The 24,037-nt window shown below is 36.9% G+C and overlaps 1 protein-coding gene and 4 non-coding genes across 5 annotated transcripts; all 5 read left to right on the forward strand.

Moving 5' to 3' along the window:
* Positions 1-1,309: 1,309 nt before the first annotated feature.
* LOC100377748 (large ribosomal subunit protein uL13-like) lies at positions 1,310-13,230 on the forward strand. The gene is made up of 8 exons (XM_002740998.4): positions 1,310-1,381; positions 1,974-2,046; positions 2,180-2,245; positions 8,670-8,771; positions 9,644-9,729; positions 11,610-11,669; positions 12,260-12,382; positions 13,094-13,230. The coding sequence occupies exons 1-8, from the start codon at positions 1,367-1,369 to the stop codon at positions 13,175-13,177; spliced, it is 609 nt and encodes a 202-aa protein (XP_002741044.1). The 5' UTR covers positions 1,310-1,366; the 3' UTR covers positions 13,178-13,230.
* LOC144341750 (small nucleolar RNA SNORD34) lies at positions 8,528-8,596 on the forward strand. Its single transcript, XR_013418637.1, has one exon. It is a non-coding gene; the product is annotated as a small nucleolar RNA SNORD34 (small nucleolar RNA).
* On the forward strand, positions 9,423-9,504 carry LOC144341749 (small nucleolar RNA Z195/SNORD33/SNORD32 family). Its single transcript, XR_013418636.1, has one exon. It is a non-coding gene; the product is annotated as a small nucleolar RNA Z195/SNORD33/SNORD32 family (small nucleolar RNA).
* On the forward strand, positions 11,416-11,497 carry LOC144341747 (small nucleolar RNA Z195/SNORD33/SNORD32 family). The gene has a single exon (XR_013418634.1). It is a non-coding gene; the product is annotated as a small nucleolar RNA Z195/SNORD33/SNORD32 family (small nucleolar RNA).
* On the forward strand, positions 12,540-12,621 carry LOC144341748 (small nucleolar RNA Z195/SNORD33/SNORD32 family). Its single transcript, XR_013418635.1, has one exon. It is a non-coding gene; the product is annotated as a small nucleolar RNA Z195/SNORD33/SNORD32 family (small nucleolar RNA).
* Positions 13,231-24,037: the final 10,807 nt, after the last annotated feature.

Below are 24,037 nucleotides of genomic sequence, written 5' to 3' on the forward strand. Positions count from 1 at the left end.
TCATAACCAAACATGCAAAATTGTTGAGATTGCTAATTTCCTCAAAATATTAGTCTAAATGCAAGACAAATGTTTTAACCTTTATTTTCTTGTATTAAATAGTGCATTTTTATTAGTTATTATTTTTTAAATTTGTTTCCGCCTTTCTACTTTATTGTATCATAAGCATGACTTCTAGCCAGAATGTAGATGTTTTATATTTATATTTCTTACTTGAACTGGTCTTTTAGAACATTTTTTTATTCTTCCTTTAATTTTGTTTTTGCATTTTAGTCATATTTTATTTTTAATTCTTTGTTAGCATTTTAGTGGTTTTGTGTATTCTTGTGATCATTTGCTTTCCCCCTAGGGCTTGAGTTAGAGTCAATAAAGTTATTGTTAATCAGAATTTCCCCTTAGGTTACTGTTTTCAGTATCGCCCTATGTGCCTATCCACTGACAGAGGCGGCGGCACAAAATTTCGCATAGGTGGGCGTACATCGTACATGACGTACAAAAATCGGGAGCCCATTTCAAATAGGGTTTGCTTTTGATGTTTTTGTTCTAACAATGGGTTATTTTTTTCGCAAACGTTTGTAGACAATTAGGCTATGATTGAGTATCCTCGGGGGCGTACATCCGGGCATTTTCACCGCCTGGCAACCGGAGGAGGTGAAAACAATGGCCCCAAACTCGCAGAAAACGGTATTCTGGGATGATTGTTGAGACTCCTCTGAACAGTGTAACAAGATTAGCCCTACGTGTGTAACATATATAAATTTGGTTGTTCGGGATTACTTCAAAGTTGAGTTTGTGTTGTTTTCTCGAATTTTCACCGGCTCGACCGGCGTTCCACATCAGCGCGCACAGAGCCCATAGAAATGCATGTACAGTGGTGCGCGTCGTAGCAACGTAGAACATCTTGTGACGTAGCTCCGCCCCCGAGGATTGATACTGGGCAAATGTCGCAAAAGTCTTGTTGCGTTTTTGGCTGGTTCCCGCCTCAAGTGTCATGGCGTACCAAGCCACAAGCCACAAGTCCTACCTGCCATTCGCAAAGGACGCCGGGAACCAGCGAAGTTGCGTTTTTCTTAGTGCGCCACCATGCGGCCAATTTGTACTGGAAACAGTTTGACCTCGTTCAAGCAACTCATTTTATCGCAAGCACTTATAAATATATTCTACATTAATATTACGCCATGAATTTTTGATTTTATATTATATCATCTGTATTTTGTATTAGAATTGTGAATGTGTATTATTTATTATTATATACCGTCTTAATAAACTATTCTTATCCAGAAAATATATTGGTCCCCTGTAAAAGAAAACTTCTTCTAATGCAGTACGGGAAACCCGTACACTGTTCGATCTCTTCCGCTCTGCCATGTCTTTGGGAAAGGTTGGTTCATGCACCGGGTTATGAATTAAGCAATTTCATAGACAACGCTGACAGGCCCCAAGTAAATTATGTTGGTTATGTTTCAGTTGATATGTTTTTTCGCTATTTGTTGACATTTATGTGCTCGAGTATTAACGAGGAAGTCAATGATAGCATTTTAATTTAGCAAGGAACATGCTTTCCCAGTTTCGATTCAAGATGGCGGCGACCATGTTATGGAAGATATTTTTCATTTGCACGTGTCGATATTTGATGGTAGCGTTCTTTTACTGGTGCTGACATTTTAAAACCTGAATCGTTAGAGTGGACAAGTATCATACTAGTGACAAATGAAGCTGGCATTCAATTCCCTAAACGACGATTGTCGTGTGGCAATTGCCCTGCAACCATTTCAGCAATGATTGGTCGTATACATGTGTAGTTGCACCGAACGTCTGTTTTGTATCTGGATAGCATCGCAAGTGCGTGTGTTCTTGTCCATAATGTTCGTCTGTGTTGAGGTATACGCATAATATGCATTTCATTATCATTCTCATGCTTTCTCCGGGATTGACAATGACGTTCAATAATCTTGTTTATATTCATATTTCAGCCATTGCTAATAGATGCCCGAGGGCATCTGTTGGGTCGTCTTGCCTCTATTACGGCAAAGACAATCCTACAAGGTAGGTAACATGTTGAATGAATTTGAATCCAAAATATTGACAACCTAAACAGATTTTGTGTCAATAGTTCCCAAAGTCGTATCAAATTGATTTTATATGTTAATTATTTATAAAAAAATTGTGTATTTTATAGGGCAGCGTGTTGTACTAGTAAGATGTGAAGGCATTGTGATATCTGGCAGCCTGTACAGAAACAAACGTATGTAACTTTTATATTTCATTAAAAGAAAAATAACTGTCGACTCAAAACAAGCCATTTTATTATCAATCTAATTAAAATTATTACTTTGTATGTAGTCACTTGTTGTACTCGACGGCTGACTTATGGTAGCGAGAAGGGAAATTTTCACTTTTTTCTTGATTTTTCAAAAATTGATTAAACGTTCACTTTAGACCTTGATACATCATCCCAGGTTTACGAAAGATCGAAATTGCGAAATAACGCCGCTCAAATCAGTGTTTTAAAACGCTAGCAGAAAAGACTACAACTGCCGTTTCGTGGATATTTGCACATTGTTTATCTTTGAAAGGGTTTAAATGATAACATCTTATCTGTATACTCTGTTGTTGACGATTCTGATATAACGGGCGATAAGCTTCCCGTCGCAAACAATGTGTGTTTATCTAACGTCCATTGTCAGTCGAGACTTCGTCGGAGAAACATGGTCATACAGTACCCATTTCGCCCGACCTTCCGCTTTTACATCGACTGCTTAACGCTTAATTTCCGACCATGCGGTCTTGTCCGACCGGAAACCGACCGCATTTTAATTGCGTTTTTTGGGGGGGGTCGCTCGCTCATTGAAAACACTGATCGCTCGTCCAAACACTGATCACTGGCGCAGAAGTGGTCGAAATGGTGATTTTGATAGTGTGAACATACAACAAACTAGTATTAACTATTAGTAAATTCTGAACAGCACTTCAAATCTAATAGTTGTATGACACTTGTATCGTGAAAGCAACTGAACTGGAACCTCTTGTTGCGTGTTTTGGGTGCTTGTTCTAAATGTAATATGTTATTTTAATGAGACAGTTACGTGAAAAAAAACATAGGTAACTCATTTTGACAGAGCAAAGAAACGAGGAAATGTTAATGATTAATTCCAAAAATAACGATACCGAATCCACGTCGGTCCATGTCTGGTAAAATTTGACATTCAATTTTTAAAATTAAGTCACGATCATTGAATGACTTCGGTCTAAACCGTATACGTAAAATTGTTCCCACAAAAATATTTTCGACTAAAAACGGCCACATGCCCTGAATAAATCGAACAGAGCTTGACATGTATGAATAATTTATTGGGCTTAGCAATTTAGTTATAGCCATAAATATTTGGTGGCATGTCGATGAACAATTTCGAAACTCAAGATTCACACGGCTGCGAAAGTAGAACATTCCGGAGGCGGTGAAACGGAAGAGCCAAACTTAACGCATAAAAATAGAACGCGTATTTTGACCTCTGTGTGGCCAACCAATGGCTGGATATGAAAACGTTTGCGGTCGTTGCCAAAGAACCCCGCGTCCATCGCCTGGCGATGCTCTTCACCCCCTCCGGCATGTTCTACTTTCGCAGTCTAATCGCAGGTTTTTCGAAAAACGTTGAAAAAACACAAGAATTAGTAGAAATGTTCCTATTTTGGGCGGATTATTGATAGAAAATAATGTCTTTATTACAAAAATGCCGCGAGTTTTTGCCTTAGTTATTTTTTATCGGCGAAAAACTGCGAACTCGGCAAATTTGGTTGCACAACTTCCCTCTATCCACAGTGGAGGGACTGTGCTCTATCATATACACCCAGCGACACCGATGCCAGCTGACTGTGGGAGAAACCAACGGGGATCGACATTCCAAACAAATTATTGGGACACGGTGTACAGACATTCCAAACAATCGAAATTATCAACGAAAGACGAGGTTTTATTTTAGGCTTAGAAATATTTTCTTTCCGTCAGCCCATGCATGGAACTGCCATTTAGCTTCATGGTCCTTCAGCTTGTCTTCGCCTCGGAACACATCGCGAAGACTCAATAATCAGGAAAGAAAACCCAGACAACCATGTCGTACTTGTGTTGAAATACATTTTGTATTTCACGTCAGAATATTGTTTAAAATAAAATATTCAGTCCAAGCCAAATCGAGGCCAAAGGGTCAGGTTGCGTGCATATAATTATAGATAGTTAAAACGAAAAGTATTTGAACTTTTGTCAGCTGTTCAACATCTATAAAAACCATAAAGACAATTATAAGACAATGTGAACCTCGGAAATTTTTCTGTTAGTCCGAATTTTAAATGCGTGCGAGCGAGCGGTGATATTTCGGGGCTTGCGCGGTCGAAAATAAAGCGGAAATTGTCCGGTCAAATTCAACAAGCGGTCAAAAAAACTAGAAAAAAGGTGATTGGAAAGCGGGGGCGGGAGGTAGTGCGAAATGAGTACTGTAAATTTGCGCAACTTTCTTTTAAATCGTTTTATTTCCCAAGTCAATATTCTATTTTACTAATACCATGTTTTCTAACGCAATGGCGAAGAAAAGAAAGAAAGCGCTGACAGATGAGGCAAAGAAAAATCTGCCACTCAGTGTCGCACTCTGACACACCAATTTTTTTTTTCAAACATCTGCTATTTGTTTCACCATGAAAACCGTTTTATTAGATCACTTATCAGAGACACTTGAAGGATTAGCTTGTTTGTAAACTGTCAGCGTGTACAGTGGGACAGTAATGTTTGTCAGAGGATTATCCCTCGTTGTTCGTTTGCATAACAATGGAAACCCGAACGTTCCTGGAGTGGGGACTCAAATGCCAGCAGTTTTCTTCATTTTTCACGCTCAAGCTTGAAATTATTCATTATCTTGACACTCTTTATGAGCTCTATGATATCAGTGGTTAATGTTTGGCCATTTTGTAGTGTATATTTATAATAATGCAGGAAATCTAGTGTTTTATTAACCGCGACTGTTTTTCTTGAATTGAAGTTTCTATTGAGTACCGTTAAAGTCCTAATATAAACCGCATACGTAATAGTAACCGCACCCCCAATTCCGGCTTCGGGGTTAAAGAGTTCTTAACAAAAATTGAAAACTTGAAAAGTACCTATTACTAACCGCACCCCCAATTCAACAAGACCGTGACTGACTTCATTGTTTCAACCAGCTGTTCCAAAACGGCATTGTTCCTAATCCTATTCTTTGTTTCGACAACATGCCTAAAAATATTCACACCTATTTATTGTTCAGCGGTGATAAGATGTCAGACAGGCAATGAAACTGCTTTTGTTCTGGCGACCTCTGTCAATACTCTTTCTGAATACGTCTGTGTTTCGTAAGTTTTAGACAATGAGCTTTTATCACCGTAAAAGTGTTAAACTGAGCATTGAAGAATAATTTATCTTTCGAAAACAAATAATTTCTTGATTTAAAAAAAAAATCATGCCGTTTTCCCATGGAAATCAAAGGCAAAAGATCGCACTACATTATCGGTAAATCTCTTCCGTGTTGCGTTCACCATGAGGTCGCTGAACTGTCATTAACATATTTAAATGAGCTATGTAATTTAGACACGTGGGCACCATCCAGCATTTTGATTGGTTAATTAGCGACTTGACCTATCCGGTCAATAATACGTCAGGTGAGCATTCAAGAGCATGGCGGATATCGTATCGGCTGTTTACATGTGACTGAAATCATTCGCTTACGGGGAAACTAAGTTGAATTTTACTTGCATTTTATAACAATTCAACGAATTTATTTTTCGTGCGTTATTGTAATCACTACTAAATAATAATCACCAATATCAACACTTCGAAAACAAGTAAGTTATTCACTTGTGACCAGCAGCATGGCCGGATCGAGCTACAGTTATGTGATCATTTGCTACTAAGCAGTGCATTCGTGTTTTTATTTGAAACTTCTGTTAGAATATACTTTTTGTTGCCAAGAAAATTAAAAAAAATAAATGCATATTACATTAAAAATACTGAGTATTTTTTGTATCATGTAGAATTTTTTTTTGATTGACTGTAATTTTTCAACATTTCGTAACGCCTATTTTAGAACCAAAATAAGGCCTTTCACTCATCCCCGACGCCTATTCAAGAGATTGTACGGTGTATTGTTTGTTTTGTGCATGTGTTGTGGACAAAAAATGACCACGCCCATTTAGTGATTGCAATATGTACGTAATAGAAACCGCACCCCGAACTTGAGCTTTTGATCCCAATTTTTAAATTGATACATTGTAATATAAACCGCGGTTTATAATAGGACTTTAACGGTACGACTCATTGGGACCGCCGCCAAATGAAGTGCGTTCGGACTAGGACATTCAAACTCGCAGTTATCGTTCAAAAGATAATGATGGTGCGAAATATGTCTGGGTTTTTAAAGAAAATGCTTTGTCACAGAATAAGTCTGTTAAAGGTGCCAAGTATGAAATAATTTGAGGACAAAAAAACAAACCTGCATAGAAATCGGAATAATAGGTCTTTTGATTATCGGAGACTCATTTCAATGGACTTGATTACGGACAATGCATGACGTAAATTTCACCAGGAAATTCCGCAGTGTGCTCTCGCAATCGAGGACTTAGTCATTTTTACAAGATTCGCCATTTTTGATGTCGCGTGATAATTATGTAAACAATGACCGTCCAGTTTGTGCGAACTTGTACCTCTATACTTAGTCTTTTGAAATATATAAGCTAAATTACTCTTCTGAACGAGACAACAGACAGAGAATGATTTTTTCGAAAACGTCACAAAACCCCTCGCTACCTTAATGCCCAGTTTCCTCAACCCAATAGACCCCAAATATAGAAAGTGTACAAATGTTTGTGTGGGAGATACTTGATCACACAAGGACGTTAAGTCAGTACGATATGGTAAAGTACGACCACCAGTGTATCTGAACTGTCATCCATCTAGTGCTTTGCTGACAAATGTGTACTCATCAATCGGCTCCTTACTGTAACAGGTTTCTCCAAAGAAAAAATGCATAGCGTTGCAACTAATGTGCATATTAATTTGCACATCATTTACGTACATTTTCTTCATTAACAAACTCATTTACAATTATGAATATTAATGAGCTCAGTCACAGTGCAAATATTTGTTTTAATGGAATCAACACATGTTTCACAATTTAGAAGAGTTTGAAACATTCTCGAAATACTGATGCTGCAGACTAAAAACAAACACAAATAAATTTTTGTTGCAATTTAATTGTCTATTGTAAAACGTTGAATAAAACGCATTCGAAACGTTAAGCCAGAAATATGTTCACGAATTTCATGATTTTATTTACTCCAAAAACATTCACCTTCAAAAAATCTACAACATAATTAATTGGCGTATTGTAATTTATTATTCGTACCATCAACTTCTAAAACGTTTATATTTACAGTAATGAGCGAACAAATTAAACTTCAAAACGATCAAAGTTACGACGTGACATAACTTTCTTGGCGATGTTATACACCGGTTATACCAATAATTCCTTACTAAATGTTACTTCTTTTTTTTTATATGAAATTAAAGTAAAATTTGACTTATTTTTATCGGGAGCGATTAATCACTCGATCGCTTCGGTAAAAAAAACCAGACCCGCCATGATATTTGTGAACATTAGCATGTGTCCTTTGACCCGATGGGTCAAGAATGTCATTAACCAATCAAAATGCCGCATGGTAATGCCGGTAGAATCCGAAGTTTTCCGAATGGTAGTGATCATAAAAATTTACATTGCGGAAGTTGAGCGATGTCGTAGCACGATGTGTTGGCATCGATTTCAATTGGAAACTGCATGATGGTTTTCGAAAGAGATGATTAGCAATTTTTAAAAGGTAAAATAGGTCTTGAAAGAAGAGTTTTTACATGATTCGCAATGATAACAGTTCAAATGTATTTTACCAAATCACGCAATAAACACGTTTTTTCTTGAGTAGCGTAAACTCCGCTTTGACCATGTTATATCGAGGTGGAATTGATTTTAAAAGAATTTTAGCTTTCAATCTAAAGACTGTCTATCGCAGAAAGTATTTACTTACAAAGAGGTGCTAATTTCACAAATTTGACTAGCCGCTACGTATCGTGCGACTAGGTCTATTGTTTACAAATTATAATCCACGACTGGCAGGATGCGTGTCGGTCGGTACGTAATTATAATAACAATCGGACAATAGTCTTGGTCGGAAGCGTTTCCGTTGTGGTCACTAATTTTGAGTGACGGTCGGGGCTGACCAGTGTGACGAACAAAGCTTTTGCACATCTGATATTGGCATTTCAAATATGAAATCAAGCGCCGAGGTCGGAACACTTAGCGCCGAGGTCTCAAGTAAAGCGCCGAGCTTCACAAGTATAGTGCCGCGGACCTCGGCGCTAAAAAGCCCTAGGGAGAACCCTGCTGTAAGGCAATGTGCACAAGTTTGAGGCAGTTGTATAATAAAAATGTTAGCAGAAATTCAGTGAGAAATAATGTGAACTTATCAATGATGTTTTTACCTACATTGTTTGAATACGATGAAAAACATTCACATTTCTGAGATGAGTTTAAATAATATCAAAATCAAAAAGCAGTTTTATCTAGAATTGTCTAATAAGTCTGCATTGCTTGAATTTTCAGTCAAGTTCTTGCAGTTTCTTCGCAAGAGAACAAATACCAAACCATCCCGTGGTCCATTCCACTTCAGAGCACCCAGCAGAGTGTTTTGGAGGGTGGTTCGTGGTAAGTCAATATTTTATCTGCATTCTATATCAAGTTATTTTGTTAAGTATGGGATGTAAAAATTCATCATTGAAAAGTAGCAACATTGTCATTACTTTGATACTGACATTTAAATTATTAGTGTTCTGCCCAGAAATTTAAACCACTGTACCTATAAAAATGCACCTGTTATTTTTGCCTAATTATTATAAGCAGAATTTGTGAAGAATTAACCTAATCAATTACATGATATACAAAATTGCTATATAATCCTACTTATCCAGAAACAGTATTTTTTTTCACCATTTTGGATAACAATTGTTATAACAAATCAGGGTAACCCAGTGTGTACTAGACAACTTTCTAACATCTTGAGATAGTGTTGTGTGTGAACAAAAACAGGTGGTCCATAAGGTTGCAGCAAAACTTTGCTTGGAAATTGACAAGTGATGTTTTTGTGGTATTTTCACAATCGATATGCTCTACACATTTGGTAATCAAATTATATCTCAACGCCATGTTGCTAGTTGAAATATTGGCATTTCAACATTGAACCATAAAAATCAATTGATATTCATGCGTTCCACAAGGTCTGTGAATGGAAAATCGTCAACTGAGTAGTTGATTATGAGTACTTAATCCTGAAACACTGCTTGTACGACTTTCCAATATGCTGTCTGTGATGATACAAACCACCCAATTATTTGATGTAATTAAATGAAACAACTTTACATGCATCACCATCTGAGACATCATTTCTACTCAATATAGAATGCTTCATATACCACATTTTGAGACTAATCTTTACATGCTTGGCATGTATAAAGTAATGCTTACACTGAAAATGTTTCCAGTACAAGATCCAAATACATGTTCTTTTTTTTTTTTTCCAGGTATGTTGCCACACAAACTGAAGCGTGGTTCAGACGCATTGGATAGACTCAAAGTCTTTGAAGGAATACCAGCTCCTTATGACAAAGTAAATATTTATTTGTCGCATCTTTTACAACACGCATCACAATTTTAAAAAGAAGTTGGAGCTGCACTTGTATAGATAATCCAAATTTTTTGGTAATACCGCACTTATCCGGGTAAGAGCCCATGCCTGGGCAAACGCCCCCCCCCCCCCCCCCAATAAAGGAGTTGAAGTCATATCCGGGCACACGCCCAGGGGGTCTTTTTCTACACAAAAAAAAACTATTTTCTATTCGTTGACTGTGGTTGTATTAACAGTTTACTTTCTTGAAGACTGTCGTGATACTTTTAAAAAATGTTAATTGCGTAAAACACGATTCAGGCAAATCGTAAAAGGAGAGCCGCAAGTGTCGCACTCGATCGGCTTTAGCGCCGTCGACAATGAAACCAATGTTGCAATATTGTAGCAACCCGTACCTGGGAGAGTGGTTGAAATCACGTTACTTTGGCTTTATAAAATATTTTGTAGCAGCTTGCGAATCTATAACTGGGGTCAGCAATTGTGCAATGTCACGCCGAAGACTGCCAACTTTGTTACCATCTTTGATCACTGTCATGAAAACATTCTTCTGTCGTTGGATAAAAAAAAACTTCCTATTTCAAGTCCACCGCGATATCCATATAGTAAGACATTCCAACCGCCGGAACTTGCTGAATGATAACTTTCACCATGATTAATAAGCGTCGAGTCTGATAAAAAAGCAATGTCACGATTTGACCTTTATGATGAAATACGAGTAGTGATGTCATTATTAGCCAATCAGTAAAGCAGATGCATAAAGGTCAAAGACGATTGCTAGACTGTAAACAAAAGCATCGTGTGCCATTGCAACAGAGCGACCTCATTTTTCTTGTCTCTTTATTATGATTGGACATGAATGAAAAGTGCAAAGCTGACAGACTGCGAAATCCGTGGATTAAAAATGCTAGGTTCAAATTGTGGGGGACGATATCGACGAACTTCAGGAACAAGTTGTAGGGATTTTGTTCGACGGCTACAGTGACGCTGACTTGGACATTTGAGGGTTTTGAGTTTGACGAAGATGGCAATGAACGTACAAATAAAGATCTGAGAAGTTTTTTCAAACAGCTAATATAATTTTTACTATGTAAATTATTATTGATCTTGTATGACGGTTGATTCGTAATTTGTCGAGACCGGAAATCATTTTACCCAGTTTAACCCCTGACATTTTAATTAATTTTGAGTTCACGCGCGTTTGTCGGCGGGAAAATCCTAATTCAAATGATTCCTCGCTGTCGATTTTTATTATTTCTGGTTTTTTGTCACATTATAAGCGATACATTATTTTTGTTCTACTTCTAGTGTTGCATATTGTTCATTTATTTCCGTTGCACGTTTTTATTTGCCATTCTATTCCCTGCTGCAGTTCGATCGAACTGTGTGTTGCCAATTTTCGCGAATTTTTGTTTTTTTTGCCGGGGATCTCCTGGCAAACGCCCACCCCTTCTTTTTGGCAATTTTCCATGTTCAAGACCCTGGGCTTAAACCCGGATAAATACAGTACTATTGTGTGGATTTACAAGATTCACCACAAATTACTGTCGGTCATAATATTTCAGAACTTGAAGTAATTATCAAATATTTACTCCAGTTAGTGCATATTCATTTATTCTCGAGACGCCAATTAAAGCTCTAGGAGTGCAACTGTAATTTTAAAATTTGTATGCTGTCAGTGATGATACAAACCACCCAATTATTTGATTTAATCAAATGAAACAACTTTACATGCATCACCATCTGAGACAGCAATTTTGAAAGCATGAAATTAAGTACTTGTAATAAGTGACACTTTGTGTTAACTTTGTAAAGGCCAGATGAATTAAAGTTTGATACTGAATGAAGATTTCTTAATTTTGCAGCAAAAACGTTTTGTAGTTCCCTCAGCTTTGAAGGTTCTTAGATTGAAGCCATACAGAAAGGTAATGTATATCTCTAATCTTGAATTTGTTGATCCAACAGAGAATCTGTTTTGTTCACCATTGGTGAAGGACTTGAAATGGTTGCTCACCAGATTCAGAATTTGTTGATTCATCAGAGAATCTGTTTTGTTCACCATTGGTAAACGACTTGAAATGGTTGCTCACCAGATTCAGAATTTGTTCCATCAGAGAATCTGTTTTGTTCACCATTGGTAAAGGACTTGAAATGGTTGCTCACCAGATTCTGAAATTGAAACCATGATACAAACTCCGAAACAAATATTGGTATTATTCAATGTATTCTTGCATATGAATTGTGTAACCCTTGTTGTCCCCTTCCCTCAAAGCAAGCTGTGCTATAATTTGAAAATAACATCTGCAACATATCAATATTTGCTTTGAGCCAAAGTGCATTCAATGATGCATTATGAAAATATTTTCTGTCAATGATGTGAAAAAATTCAGCGGAACGAGTTTTACAAACAATGAAGCAAGTATGCTTTCTGAGACAGAAATGTAAACCCTCATTAACATAAAGAAATTTTTGGCCATTGTCGATTAATGCCATACACATTTGTTTTGCCATTTAGTTTTGTCAGCTGGGACGTTTGTCATCAGATGTTGGCTGGAAGTATGCCGGTGTCATTAATGTGTTAGAAGCTAAAAGAAAAGCAAGATCAAAGATTAGATATAATAAGAGAAAACAAGAAAAGGTGAGCTGTGGTTGCATTGCTGTTATGTCAAAGCTGTATTGTTTTGGTCCTCGTATAAGTGTACAATAACTATGGTGATCTGATAGAGTAATTGCTACATTTTTGACGATTGTGACAATAGTGAATGATGTACAACAATTTTGTGACTTCCCATTGTGCTGTCTGTGATGATACAAACCACCCAATTATTTGATGTAATCAAATGAAACAACTTTACATGCATCACCATCTGAGACAGCAATGTGTCACTGAATTTGAATAGCCTGGCGCCTGTATTTAGATTGGTAACAAAATTCACTTGTCTGGCTATATTTCAACAAGTGAGCATGTTTTGATTGAAATTTGTCAACAAATCATGTGGCTACACATTGGAAATTAACCCTGCAGACAATTGTACATTTATTCAGTTTCTTAGTATCTTTTAAAAATAGATCTTGGCTATTATTTCTATACATAGTAGTAAATACTACTATGGCTTGTCTCTTTGAGAAGATTGAAAACATTTAATGGGACAACCTGTAGTAGTGTGAACTTTTGTCATTGCTCCCATTTCTATACTTGTAAGGACTTGAATCAATTCAGAAGTAAAAGTTTAAAAACCACTGAAGAAAGTGTATTTGGTTATATTGTACAGTAAATTACATTTTCACTGGATTATCTATTGCATCTTTCATGCTTGAATAACAAAGTATAATTATATTATTTTTGCAGAGACTCTGGAAAAAAGCATCTGAAGCTGTGGCAGATAAACTTGCTCCATATCAGCAGATTATTGAGGGATATGGACACACATAAATTGAGTTTGTAAGAATGTAAAGAACAAGAAATAAACAACATTTATTGTGAAACTGTCTGGTGTTAATTTATCTTGCCTCTTGATACTAACAGGCCACTATTGTTAATGAACTGTTTTGGGCAGAGGTTCTCGCACGATTGAGGTGCTCTATGCCAAGTGCTGTTGACGGGCAAAGTTGTACCAAAATTCTTAAGTTTTAGGTGACATTTCTGCAGCCCCACCACGAGTGAGCTGTTACATTAAAATACAAAAGTAAATTTTTCTTTATACAATGGCATTTGTATATCAAGCCTGATAAATTTGATGTCTTGGCTTGTTTACTAACATGCATCCACACAGCTAGTCTGTTCAGAAATCATTTGTTTTAAGCAAAGATGTTGCGTGGTTAAATTTAAAAATGGGGGGGGGGGGTGTTTTGCTCTTCAGTTGGATCAAGTGAGCAAACTAGTCGACTATTGTAAAATACTTTATTTTTACCTTCCCTGTATCATCAAAGATGGAAGTGAAAGGAAAGGTAAAATAAGGGGAAAATGTTAATGTGTGCACAATAACTACAAATTCTATTCCAACCATTATTAAACTTGGTCACCTAATTCATCAATATAAAATCGTAGTATGAACGGCAGATATCATGTGAAAATAATGTGCAAAAATTGATAAAATATTTTGAGTTTCTTCTTGACTGATCACTGGTAGTGCATTTCCTTCAAATGCCAGTGGGAGTATGTATTGTTGTAAGTGTTCAATGAAGTAAATAGTTTATTTCCTAATATCATTGTTGAGGTATCTTCCAAATCCCATGGAAATACTAGACTGGGTTTCAATGCCAACTCATGAAAAGAGTTGTTGCTGATGCACATTTGCAAACCTACCAATAAAATTTAAAACAAAACACCAATAAAGATTTCAGTTAATCGATATAAGCAAATTGACTGCCAAACTTTCGATAAAGTTCTGAAGCAAATAGAAAATCTGTTTACCGGTAGTCCAAAGATATCCAAACAAAAACAATGCGGAAATACATGAAGGGCAAAAAGTTGCATCCACATTTTGAAAGGAAAATGTACTTAAAAATATTCTGTGTTTGACAGTTTTTAACAATATTTGTTGAAGGATACAAGTTTGTTAATCAAAATTCACAGAAATTTGTTTCAGCTATAGAGCTTTCATAATACTAATGTACTTAAAAAACAAAGATTTCAGTGTTTGAAGTTTCCACAGCTGTTTCAATCCTAAAACTTGTATTCAAAATTAATTATGACAATGCACATTTATATTGAAACAAACTATCATAAAGGAAATATTATACAACATAGGGCAAGGTTGCCAAAGTTCAACTATGTTTGCTTGAAATTAATTCTAGTTTGAAGGAATGACTCGGTGAAAATAAAATGCAGCGATTATAATTTTCTTCCTATATTTCACATTTAACTTGTCAAAAATTAGTGAAAATAAATCCCATACAAAACGCCGAAAGTCTTTTAAGTGAAAATTAATTCCCGCTAATATAAATTATTATACACCTGTTACTGTAACGCCGCAAGTTACAGCATGCCGTAATGTTGCCGTATTTTACAGGGTATTTTCATCCTACCATATTAGGAAATGCAAATTCCAAATATGGAATGATTACGCACGTAAGCATCCTCTAATAATAAAAACAAACATGGGTGCCACCAGGGTTTGACCGGACTCGTACAAAGAAGTTCGCTGATTCTGTTTTAAACTTGTTGGATTTTGGCATTCCCATGTATCTTTGGAAGGAAAAGATGTATAATAATAAGGTTATTACGAAGATACTTCAAAGTATGCACTCATACAGTACGCTCTCCTCGAATCTCACAGGTCAACTCGCACCAATGCCAACTCGCACCACCACTAATGTATTGGGCGATTTAAGAAGCATTCAGCTTTGCAGTTAAAAATAAACGGGTCGATACGTCTAACTATTCAAAATACCTTAACTGGATGCAAAATTACATAAGATTTCCCACCAGGGTCGATAAAATCGACAATTTCCAATGTCAACCGAAAACATACGCCGCCATCTTGTTCTTGGCGTAAAACTAGTTCCAGTACTGTAGGTTCATTTTTTGGCCAAAAAAAGGTATTTGTGGTCGCTAGATAGATGTTTTAGCTGGTTAAAATTATGAAAACTGCAGAACGCCATAAATTCGTAGGCGGGTGTCGAATCCTCGGTCTATGCGACTTTTCAGAACTGTACTCGGGGCATTACCAAAATTGCAGTTTCAAATACCGACGCCTGAGACGATCTACGCCAGTTATGAATGCTACACATTACCAAGTCGGCAGGTTCAAACGCTGACACCTTGAACAATAGTAAATCCACACCACGTTTGGTGCCGGGTTCTCTCGTACGTATTGTGGTGCCAGGATCTCTTGTGACCAATCCGAATTCAAGTAGGGAATAGACTTCAATGTTCAATAAACACATTAACACATACATATATTTTTTAAATAATAAAGATGCAAAAACAATAATAGAAATACAAAGAAAACTGTTTCAAAACAAGAGAGGTAAAACTGAAAACAATATAGTCAGCTAACTCAAGATAAGGTCATGTACATGCATTAGTAAACCAAACATTCACCAACACAAATATGGAAAAGATTCCAAATTACTTTACCATTCATTTTTTTTTCTACTTTTATTTGCTTGTTTGATTGTGTGTATTTTTATTCTCATTTTAATTGTTTGTTTTTATCCACATCTGTATTGCATTTTAGTCAAAATCCCAATAGGGATACGCAATTATTATTATACAGCGTTGCATAGACTAAGCTTATTTCGTATTTTTAGCCTTCGCAGACGAAGTCTGCCGAAGGCTTATAGATTGGGTTCTGTCCGTCCATCCGTCCGTCTTTCACCTCTTATAACTTTGATATGCTCTGTCCAATTTTTTTCCAAATTGGTGCAAATGTATATCTCAATGCCATACATATGCACGCCAAGTATTTTTTTGATTCGCCAAAGTTTCATTGTATTTTTCTGTGATTTTCAACATTTCACTAGTACAAATGCCGAAATTTGCCGGAAAAATCCGAGTTTTAACGACATCTCGCAAGAGAACTGGCATACCGTATTGCGCATGCGCCAGTCCAACCGCTGAGGAAATCGGCGGCGATTTCGTCTGAGGATATTTTATTCCGGACTGTATCTTTCTTTGCACAAGGCTTACTATAATATACCGATGGATGGTTAGAGATGTGAATGATACACACAGATGAACTTCAACTATTTATTCAGTGGGCAGCCATTACTGGTTGCTCACTCTAAAGGTACAATGCATCATGGGTAGAGGGGGCAAAGGTCAGCAAAGGTCACGACCTCTACAGTACAGAATACTACATCCCTCCTCTTTTCAAATTACATGTATATCAACCGAAAATATGGATATAGGCAGTATCACCATAAAATAATGCTACGCTAGTGTCCTTAATGTCATTAACTTAACACTGTTAACAAATTTTGAATGTTTTAAACGAGAAACACGATATAACACTAACATTGTTCAATCTGAAAATGGAATAACATTTCCCACAATTTAACTCTGAAAACACTGGAATTATATCATAATGTCAAGAGTTAATTATCCCTTCGAAACAACAAAGTCATATCGTTTTGGCATTCTAACATCATGTTTTGGTCTCGGAGATGGTTGTTTAGTTGGTGTTGTTTCATCCTCAACGTGCTTTTCATTATACTTCTTCACGAATGTGACATTACGCTTATATTCAACTCCATCCTTATTACGAATAGTTACTTCTCCCCCTTTCTTATCGAGAACTTCACAGGGATCAGGAATGAAGTTAGGTGACAATTTATTGGTTTTTGTATTTTTCAACAGCACTTTGTCACCTATTTGTACAGAACTGCTGGTTGCCTGGCGCTTTGCATCTGCATATGTTTTCCCCACTAGTTTTCTTGACCAGTCACGATCGCGGATTTCCTCATTTATAGTAGTACCCTCACGACGCAACTCGGGTAATTTCGATCTCATCTCGCGACCGAACATTAAGTAATAGGGCGTAGCCCCTGTAGTTGCCTGAGGAGTAGAGCGGTATGCGATAAGGAATTTTGACAGTTCCTTACGCCAGTCTTTCGCCTCTACTTGTGCTATCCGTATGGCTTTCATTAATGTACGATTTTGCCTTTCTACCTCGCCATTAGCTTGTGGCCATAGTGGTGTTGTGGTTCTATGTTCGATGCCATTTTCGTCCAGGTATGCTTCAAACTCATCAGATACGAGTTGTGATCCATTGTCAGTTCTTAATGTGTGGGGTACTCCAAATCGAGCGAATATTGGAGTTAAAGCTTCAATGATTTTGGTACTTGTAGTTGACTTTAATATGACTACCTCGTAATAACGACTGTAATAGTCCACGACAACGAGTATATGCTCTCCGGAGGGTAGTGGACCTAATAAATCAGTGCTACAGTCTTGCCATGGTCCACTCGGTGGTATTACGCGAGACATTGGCTCCGGAAGTGAGTATTCGCCAACAACTTGGCAACCGTGACATGTTTTACATATTTGTTCCGCGTCTCTATCCATTTTCGGCCACCATACTTTTGTGCGTAATCTATTTTTTAGTCCCCGTTCGGACGGAGTCCGAAAACGGGGACTTATGTTTTGCCCTTTGTGCGTCCGTCCGTGCGTCCGTGATCACCTGTATCTCGAACATGCATGGACCGATTATGTTCAAACTTCACTCATACATCACACATTATATGGGACATATGCACATGCATTTTTTTCATGATCCGATTAACGATAGCCGAATAGCGGCCATTTTAAGGCCGAAAATGCATCAAAATGGCACATTTTCACCATTCCGGACCCGGATCTCAGTTATGCATGGACGGATTTCGTTCAAATTTGGTACATACATTAAACATAATAGGACCTTGATGCACGTCATTTTTTTTTTCGGATCAAGTTCGAAATGGCCGACTGGCGGCCATTTTGTTTTAAAGAATTCAGTTCTGGATCCGTATCAGAGACATGTCTGGATTGATCAAGTTCAAACTTCACACACACAAGGTACATCATGTCACAAATATGTATGTGCATTTGTTTCATGATCCCATTAACGATAGCCAAATGGCGGCCGCTTTAAGGCCGAAAATGCATTGAAATCGCACATTTTCACCATTCCGGACCCAGATCTCAGTTATGCATTGACGGATTTCATTCAAATTTGGTACATACATTAAACATAATAGGACCTTGATGCACGTCATTTTTTTTTTTCAGATCAAGTTCGAAATGGCCGACTGGCGGCCATTTTGTTTTAAAGAATTCAGTTCTGGATCCGTATCCGAGACATGTCTGGATTGATCAAGTTCAAACTTCACACACACAAGGTACATCATGTCACAAATATGTATGTGCATTTGTTTCATGATCCCATTAACGATAGCCAAATGGCAGCCGCTTTAAGGCCGAAAATGCATTGAAATCGCACATTTTCACCATTCCGGACCCAGATCTCAGTTATGCATGGACGGATTTCATTCAAATTTGGTACATACATTAAACATAATAGGACCTTGATGCACGTCATTTTTTTTTTCAGATCAAGTTCGAAATGGCCGACTGGCGGCCATTTTGTTTTAAAGAATTCAGTTCTGGATCCGTATCCGAGACATGTCTGGATTGATCAAGTTCAAACTTCACACACACAAGGTACATCATGTCACAAATATGTATGTGCATTTGTTTCATGATCCCATTAACGATAGCCAAATGGCGGCCGCTTTAAGGCCGAAAATGCATTGAAATCGCACATTTTCACCATTCCGAACCCGGATCTCAGTTATGCATGGACGGATTTTGTTCAAATTCGGTACTTACATTAAACATAATAGGACCTTGATGCACGTCATTTTTTTTTTCGGATCAAGTTCGAAATGGCCGACTGGCGGCCATTTTCTTAAAGAATTCAGTTCTGGATCCGTATCCAAGACATGTCTGGATTGATCAAGTTCAAACTTCACACACACATGGTGCATCATGTCACAAATAGATATGTGCATTTGTTTCATGATCCGCTTAGCAATAGCTGAATGATGGCCATTTTAAGGCCGAAAATGCATTAAAATCACGTATTTTCACAATTCCAGAACCGGATCTCAGTCATGCATGCATGGATTTTGTTCAGATTTAGTACAATGTGTTGTACATATGCAGGTGCATTTCGGTCATGATCTGCTTTGAATGTATATGTCACTCAAATATGAACGGAACGGGGACGTGTCATTGACAATGACTTGTCATTTTCACAATTCCTTGGTGCCCCTCGTGTGCTAATTCTAAAACGCGACTCCTCAAAGAATACGGAATTACGATTCTGGTACCACGTAGTAACAATTCTCCGAAAACACCTAGTTCACTTTTCACGTGTAGATACGATTGTATATTACAATTGTTCCAGTCTCCGGTTCTGACACATTCTCTGACGCAGTTTAGTTCAGAATCATCACTCGACGCTTTTTCAATTTCCCTGGCTGTCAACGCAATCGGTACACTGTTATCAATGACAACACGTACGTAGTCGTCATTCTCTCCTTTATCACGATGTGTTTGTGAATTTAGTCTTGACAACGCGTCTGCTATGTTAGTCTTTCCCGGTCTAGTCTTAGTACCCATCGCTCTATGCGTGCTGATGGAGCTATTTATTTCGGTACTGAAGTCAGGGTGGCAATTTCAATGTTTAGCTACCATAATTTATCTCCATTATGAGCAGGAAAATAAATTACGGACCTCGATTGAGATGGATTTTACGGCGGCCATGTTTTTAAGGGATATGTGAAATAATATTAGGGAGGGGGTCAAATTCACGTAATCCTCAATTTTAATGATGTTGACTTAATATTAAAATTTTTTTTTTCAAAACTCCGGATATTATTTTATATAATATTTTAATACAACTACAATATGTTAATTAGTTTGCAAATTAATATGCAAATTAGCAGCCAATCTGAGACAATGCAATCCAGTTCAAAGGAAATTTGACATACCGGTACACTTAGGTTACATGATCACTACCTCTGCTGATTAGTTTTTTATGCACTTCTATCTGCTTTTATATTAAATGTATTTTTTTGTATTTTTCTCAATAGTTTTTTTTTTATTACTTTTGATAGCTTGGCATCCATTTGGTTCAGCTCAAGTGAAATTTTCGGCACAAGTACTCTGGCTTTTTGCACATTCTTAATATTTTATTTTTGCAGAATCCTGTGAATATTAATTTGACAACTTTGTAGAGTGGAAACTGTTGAATTAGTTCATCCTAGACTTTGGTAGAACATGTTTAAAATAGTACAATGTGAACTGCAATTTCTTTCTGGCTGGTATAAATTTATTAAGTAATATTTTTTCGTACTAAAAAGACTCAAATATCTTTTTTAATTATATCTAACAGCCAATGGGAGCACATATGCTACAACCTCTGCTTACTTTGGACTAAATGTTCTTTTTTTTTTCAGGTGCAGAGCCAGATTTTTATCTCAGAAAGCAAAGGCACTGGAACTACATGTATTACAAAAACATACCGGTACTATTCACTGCGTGTCTGACAATTGTATAAAGTTTCGCAGGTCCTCTTTTTTTTACTTTGAGAAGTTCTGTCAACCAAAGCATAAATATGTGTTTTCTCTGTACATAACATTTCACACGATTTGTTAATATTAATGTATAATAATAAAAACTTGATAATATTCTTCTGGATTTTTGCACTTTATTTGTATCATTGTCGTATGAGAAGTAATCTTGTCCTTATTAGAGATATTGAAACTGATCCAGGGCCACAAACTAGTTTATCTAAACAGACACAACACTGACTCTACATATTTGCAGATCTGATTTGTATACTTCCTTGTCATTTTACCTGTTGTACTGGTTTGGTGCTATCTGGTTTCCTTGCTGAGAATAATGCTGACCTGGATGGAGAGTGCTATAAACTTGAAAATGCCATAGAAATCATGTTTGCCAATTTATGCCCATGCAACTTTAGAATGACAACTAGCGAAGGCAGTGTCATTCGTGACTTGTTCATGATCGGCATGAGGTCGATTGGGTGGACGAATGTGAAGCTTTGGACAGCAGATGTTGTATCAGAGAATTTACTCCGTTTTCATACACTCGTATACTACAAGCAGAGTAGGAAATCAGCAGAGTAAACTACCGTGCAACCTGTGAGTAATTGCTCTTGCCGCCGTGATAATGAGATGCGTTCAGAACTATATACAACCACAGTCCCTAACCACAGTCCCTCTAGAGGGACTGTGATACAACGTAAGTCATTGTTCTATGTGTAAATATTTGAACTTGCTGGTGTGATAATCCGTTCTATTCATAACTAAACGCAGTGTTAGTCATTGTTCTACATGTGATCTTTCCATTACTAGTACTTCGTTTGTCGGGAGAGTGACGCCTTATAAGACTTTCATTGTTCCCTGCGACAAAGCACCACGCTAGCATGTTTATACTGGTAAGAGTGTGTGGCGTCAGCAACCGGTCTTCCTTTGTCAGTTACCGCTAGTGGTGTCACATTTACTTACGATAAGCATTTGTCATATTCTATTTACAGATATCACAAAAGATCACGAGTTTGGGGCCAAGCTTATTTAATGAAATGAATCTGTTTTTTTAAAGGCGACGGCCTTAGGGATAATGTTAATCCTCCGTTCACAACGTACACAAAAATGCACACATCTGTCTTTGTCAGTAACCGACGGTGGTGTCACATTAACACTTTTGCACATTAAGATTTCTCAACCATTTCTCGAAGGCCAATGACATCCAAAATACATCTCATTCAATACGCTAACCAATCACATGCTGCTAAGACAGTATAAAATATCACCATTTTAGAAAGAGTTTAACCACTTCGATTGATCTTCATCAAGTGAACATTACTGGCAAACTCTCTACAGCTACAATTATATTATCAAGACGATTATTTTATGCAGCTTATTTTATCTAACTTTATATATCTTATTTTATTCATTCACATTTTACATATATCACTAATACATTCTTATTGATTTGTTGACACTGAACAGTACTGTACTCTGATGTTATGTAAATTCTATCGTATATTATTTCGCCGTTAATAATTTCAAGAACTCCGATGTTTTGTAATTTCAATCGTATATTATTTCGCCGTTAGTATTTGTCAAGAATTCCGATGTTGTGTAATTTCTATCGTATATTATTTCGCCGTTAATAATTTCAAGAACTCCGATGTAGTGTAACTTCTATCGTATATTATTTCGCCGTTAATAATTTCAAGAACTCCGATGTTATGTAATTTCTATCGTATATTATTTCGCCGTTAATAATTTCAAGAACTCCGATGTAGTGTAATTTCTATCGTATATTATTTCGCCGTTAATAATTTCAAGAACTCCGATGTTATGTAATTTCTATCGTATATTATTTCGCCGTTAATAATTTCAAGAACTCCGATGTAGTGTAATTTCTATCGTATATTATTTCGCCGTTAATAATTTCAAGAACTCCGATGTTATGTAATTTCTATCGTATATTATTTCGCCGTTAATAATTTCAAGAACTCCGATGTAGTGTAATTTCTATCGTATATTATTTCGCCGTTAATAATTTCAAGAACTCCGATGTTATGTAATTTCTATCGTATATTATTTCGCCGTTAATAATTTCAAGAACTCCGATGTAGTGTAATTTCTATCGTATATTATTTCGCCGTTAATAATTTCAAGAACTCCGATGTAGTGTAATTTCTATCGTATATTATTTCGCCGTTAATAATTTCAAGAACTCCGATGTTATGTAATTTCTATCGTATATTATTTCGCCGTTAATAATTTCAAGAACTCCAATGTTATGTAATTTCTGTCATGAATTAGTTTTCGCGTATCTGTTGACCGACTTAATTAGTTGATTATTAGCGAATGGCTGTGTTATGTCTGTCATCGTTTAGGCCTATTTGAAGTTTTGGACGGAACTTGGCTCAGTGATTTGGAACTAATTACGAGATAACCGTCGCTATTCTGACTACTCTTTCTGACAGTTGGTATTCGTAATTATTAATGTAGTGAACGATTAATCAAAAGATATGACGTATTCAGTACTTAGTGTGATTGGCTTTATGATTGAAGGTTACGCCTTAGAGTCTTTTTACTGCATTGTAATTGGTTAAGGGTTTGAAAATAAATAAAGAGAGTTTTGAGTTGGTCTTGGCATCCATGGTCTTGGCAAGTACTCCATGAGAGACGCAGTCGAGAGTCCAGTCCTGGAGAGCCTTGGGGCGAGTGTTGACGCAGTCTAAAAGAGTCTTGGGGACTTTTCCCCCAGGGCGCTGTGTCTTATAGAGTGCTTGATTGACCGACTAAGACGAGAGCTGAAACGTATTTCGTTGTGTGTGTCTTATTTGTCTGTAAAGCTGAAGTGACTTTCCTGATCCCGTACCTCAAGGGGACGCGATATAGAGGCAAGACGAGATTCCCCCCTGGCAAGTGTGGAGAACCCCGAGAAAAGAATTTCCCCCTGATATTTCTATCGTAAATTATTTCGCCGTTAATAATTTCAAGAACTCTGATGTTGTGTAATTTCTATTGTATATTATTTCGCCGTTAATAATTTCAAGAACTCCGATGTTGTGTAATTTCTATTGTATATTATTTCGCCGTTAATAATTTCAAGAACTCCGATGTTATGTAATTTCTATCGTATATTATTTCGCCGTTAATAATTTCAAGAACTCCGATGTAGTGTAATTTCTATCGTATATTATTTCGCCCGTTAAGACACATACATTGAAAAAACATGTTACTAGTTTTTGAATGTGCT

The sequence above is a fragment of the Saccoglossus kowalevskii genome, chromosome 11, assembly GCF_978046115.1.
Source record: "Saccoglossus kowalevskii chromosome 11, keSacKowa6.1, whole genome shotgun sequence".
Lineage (NCBI taxonomy): Eukaryota > Metazoa > Hemichordata > Enteropneusta > Harrimaniidae > Saccoglossus > Saccoglossus kowalevskii.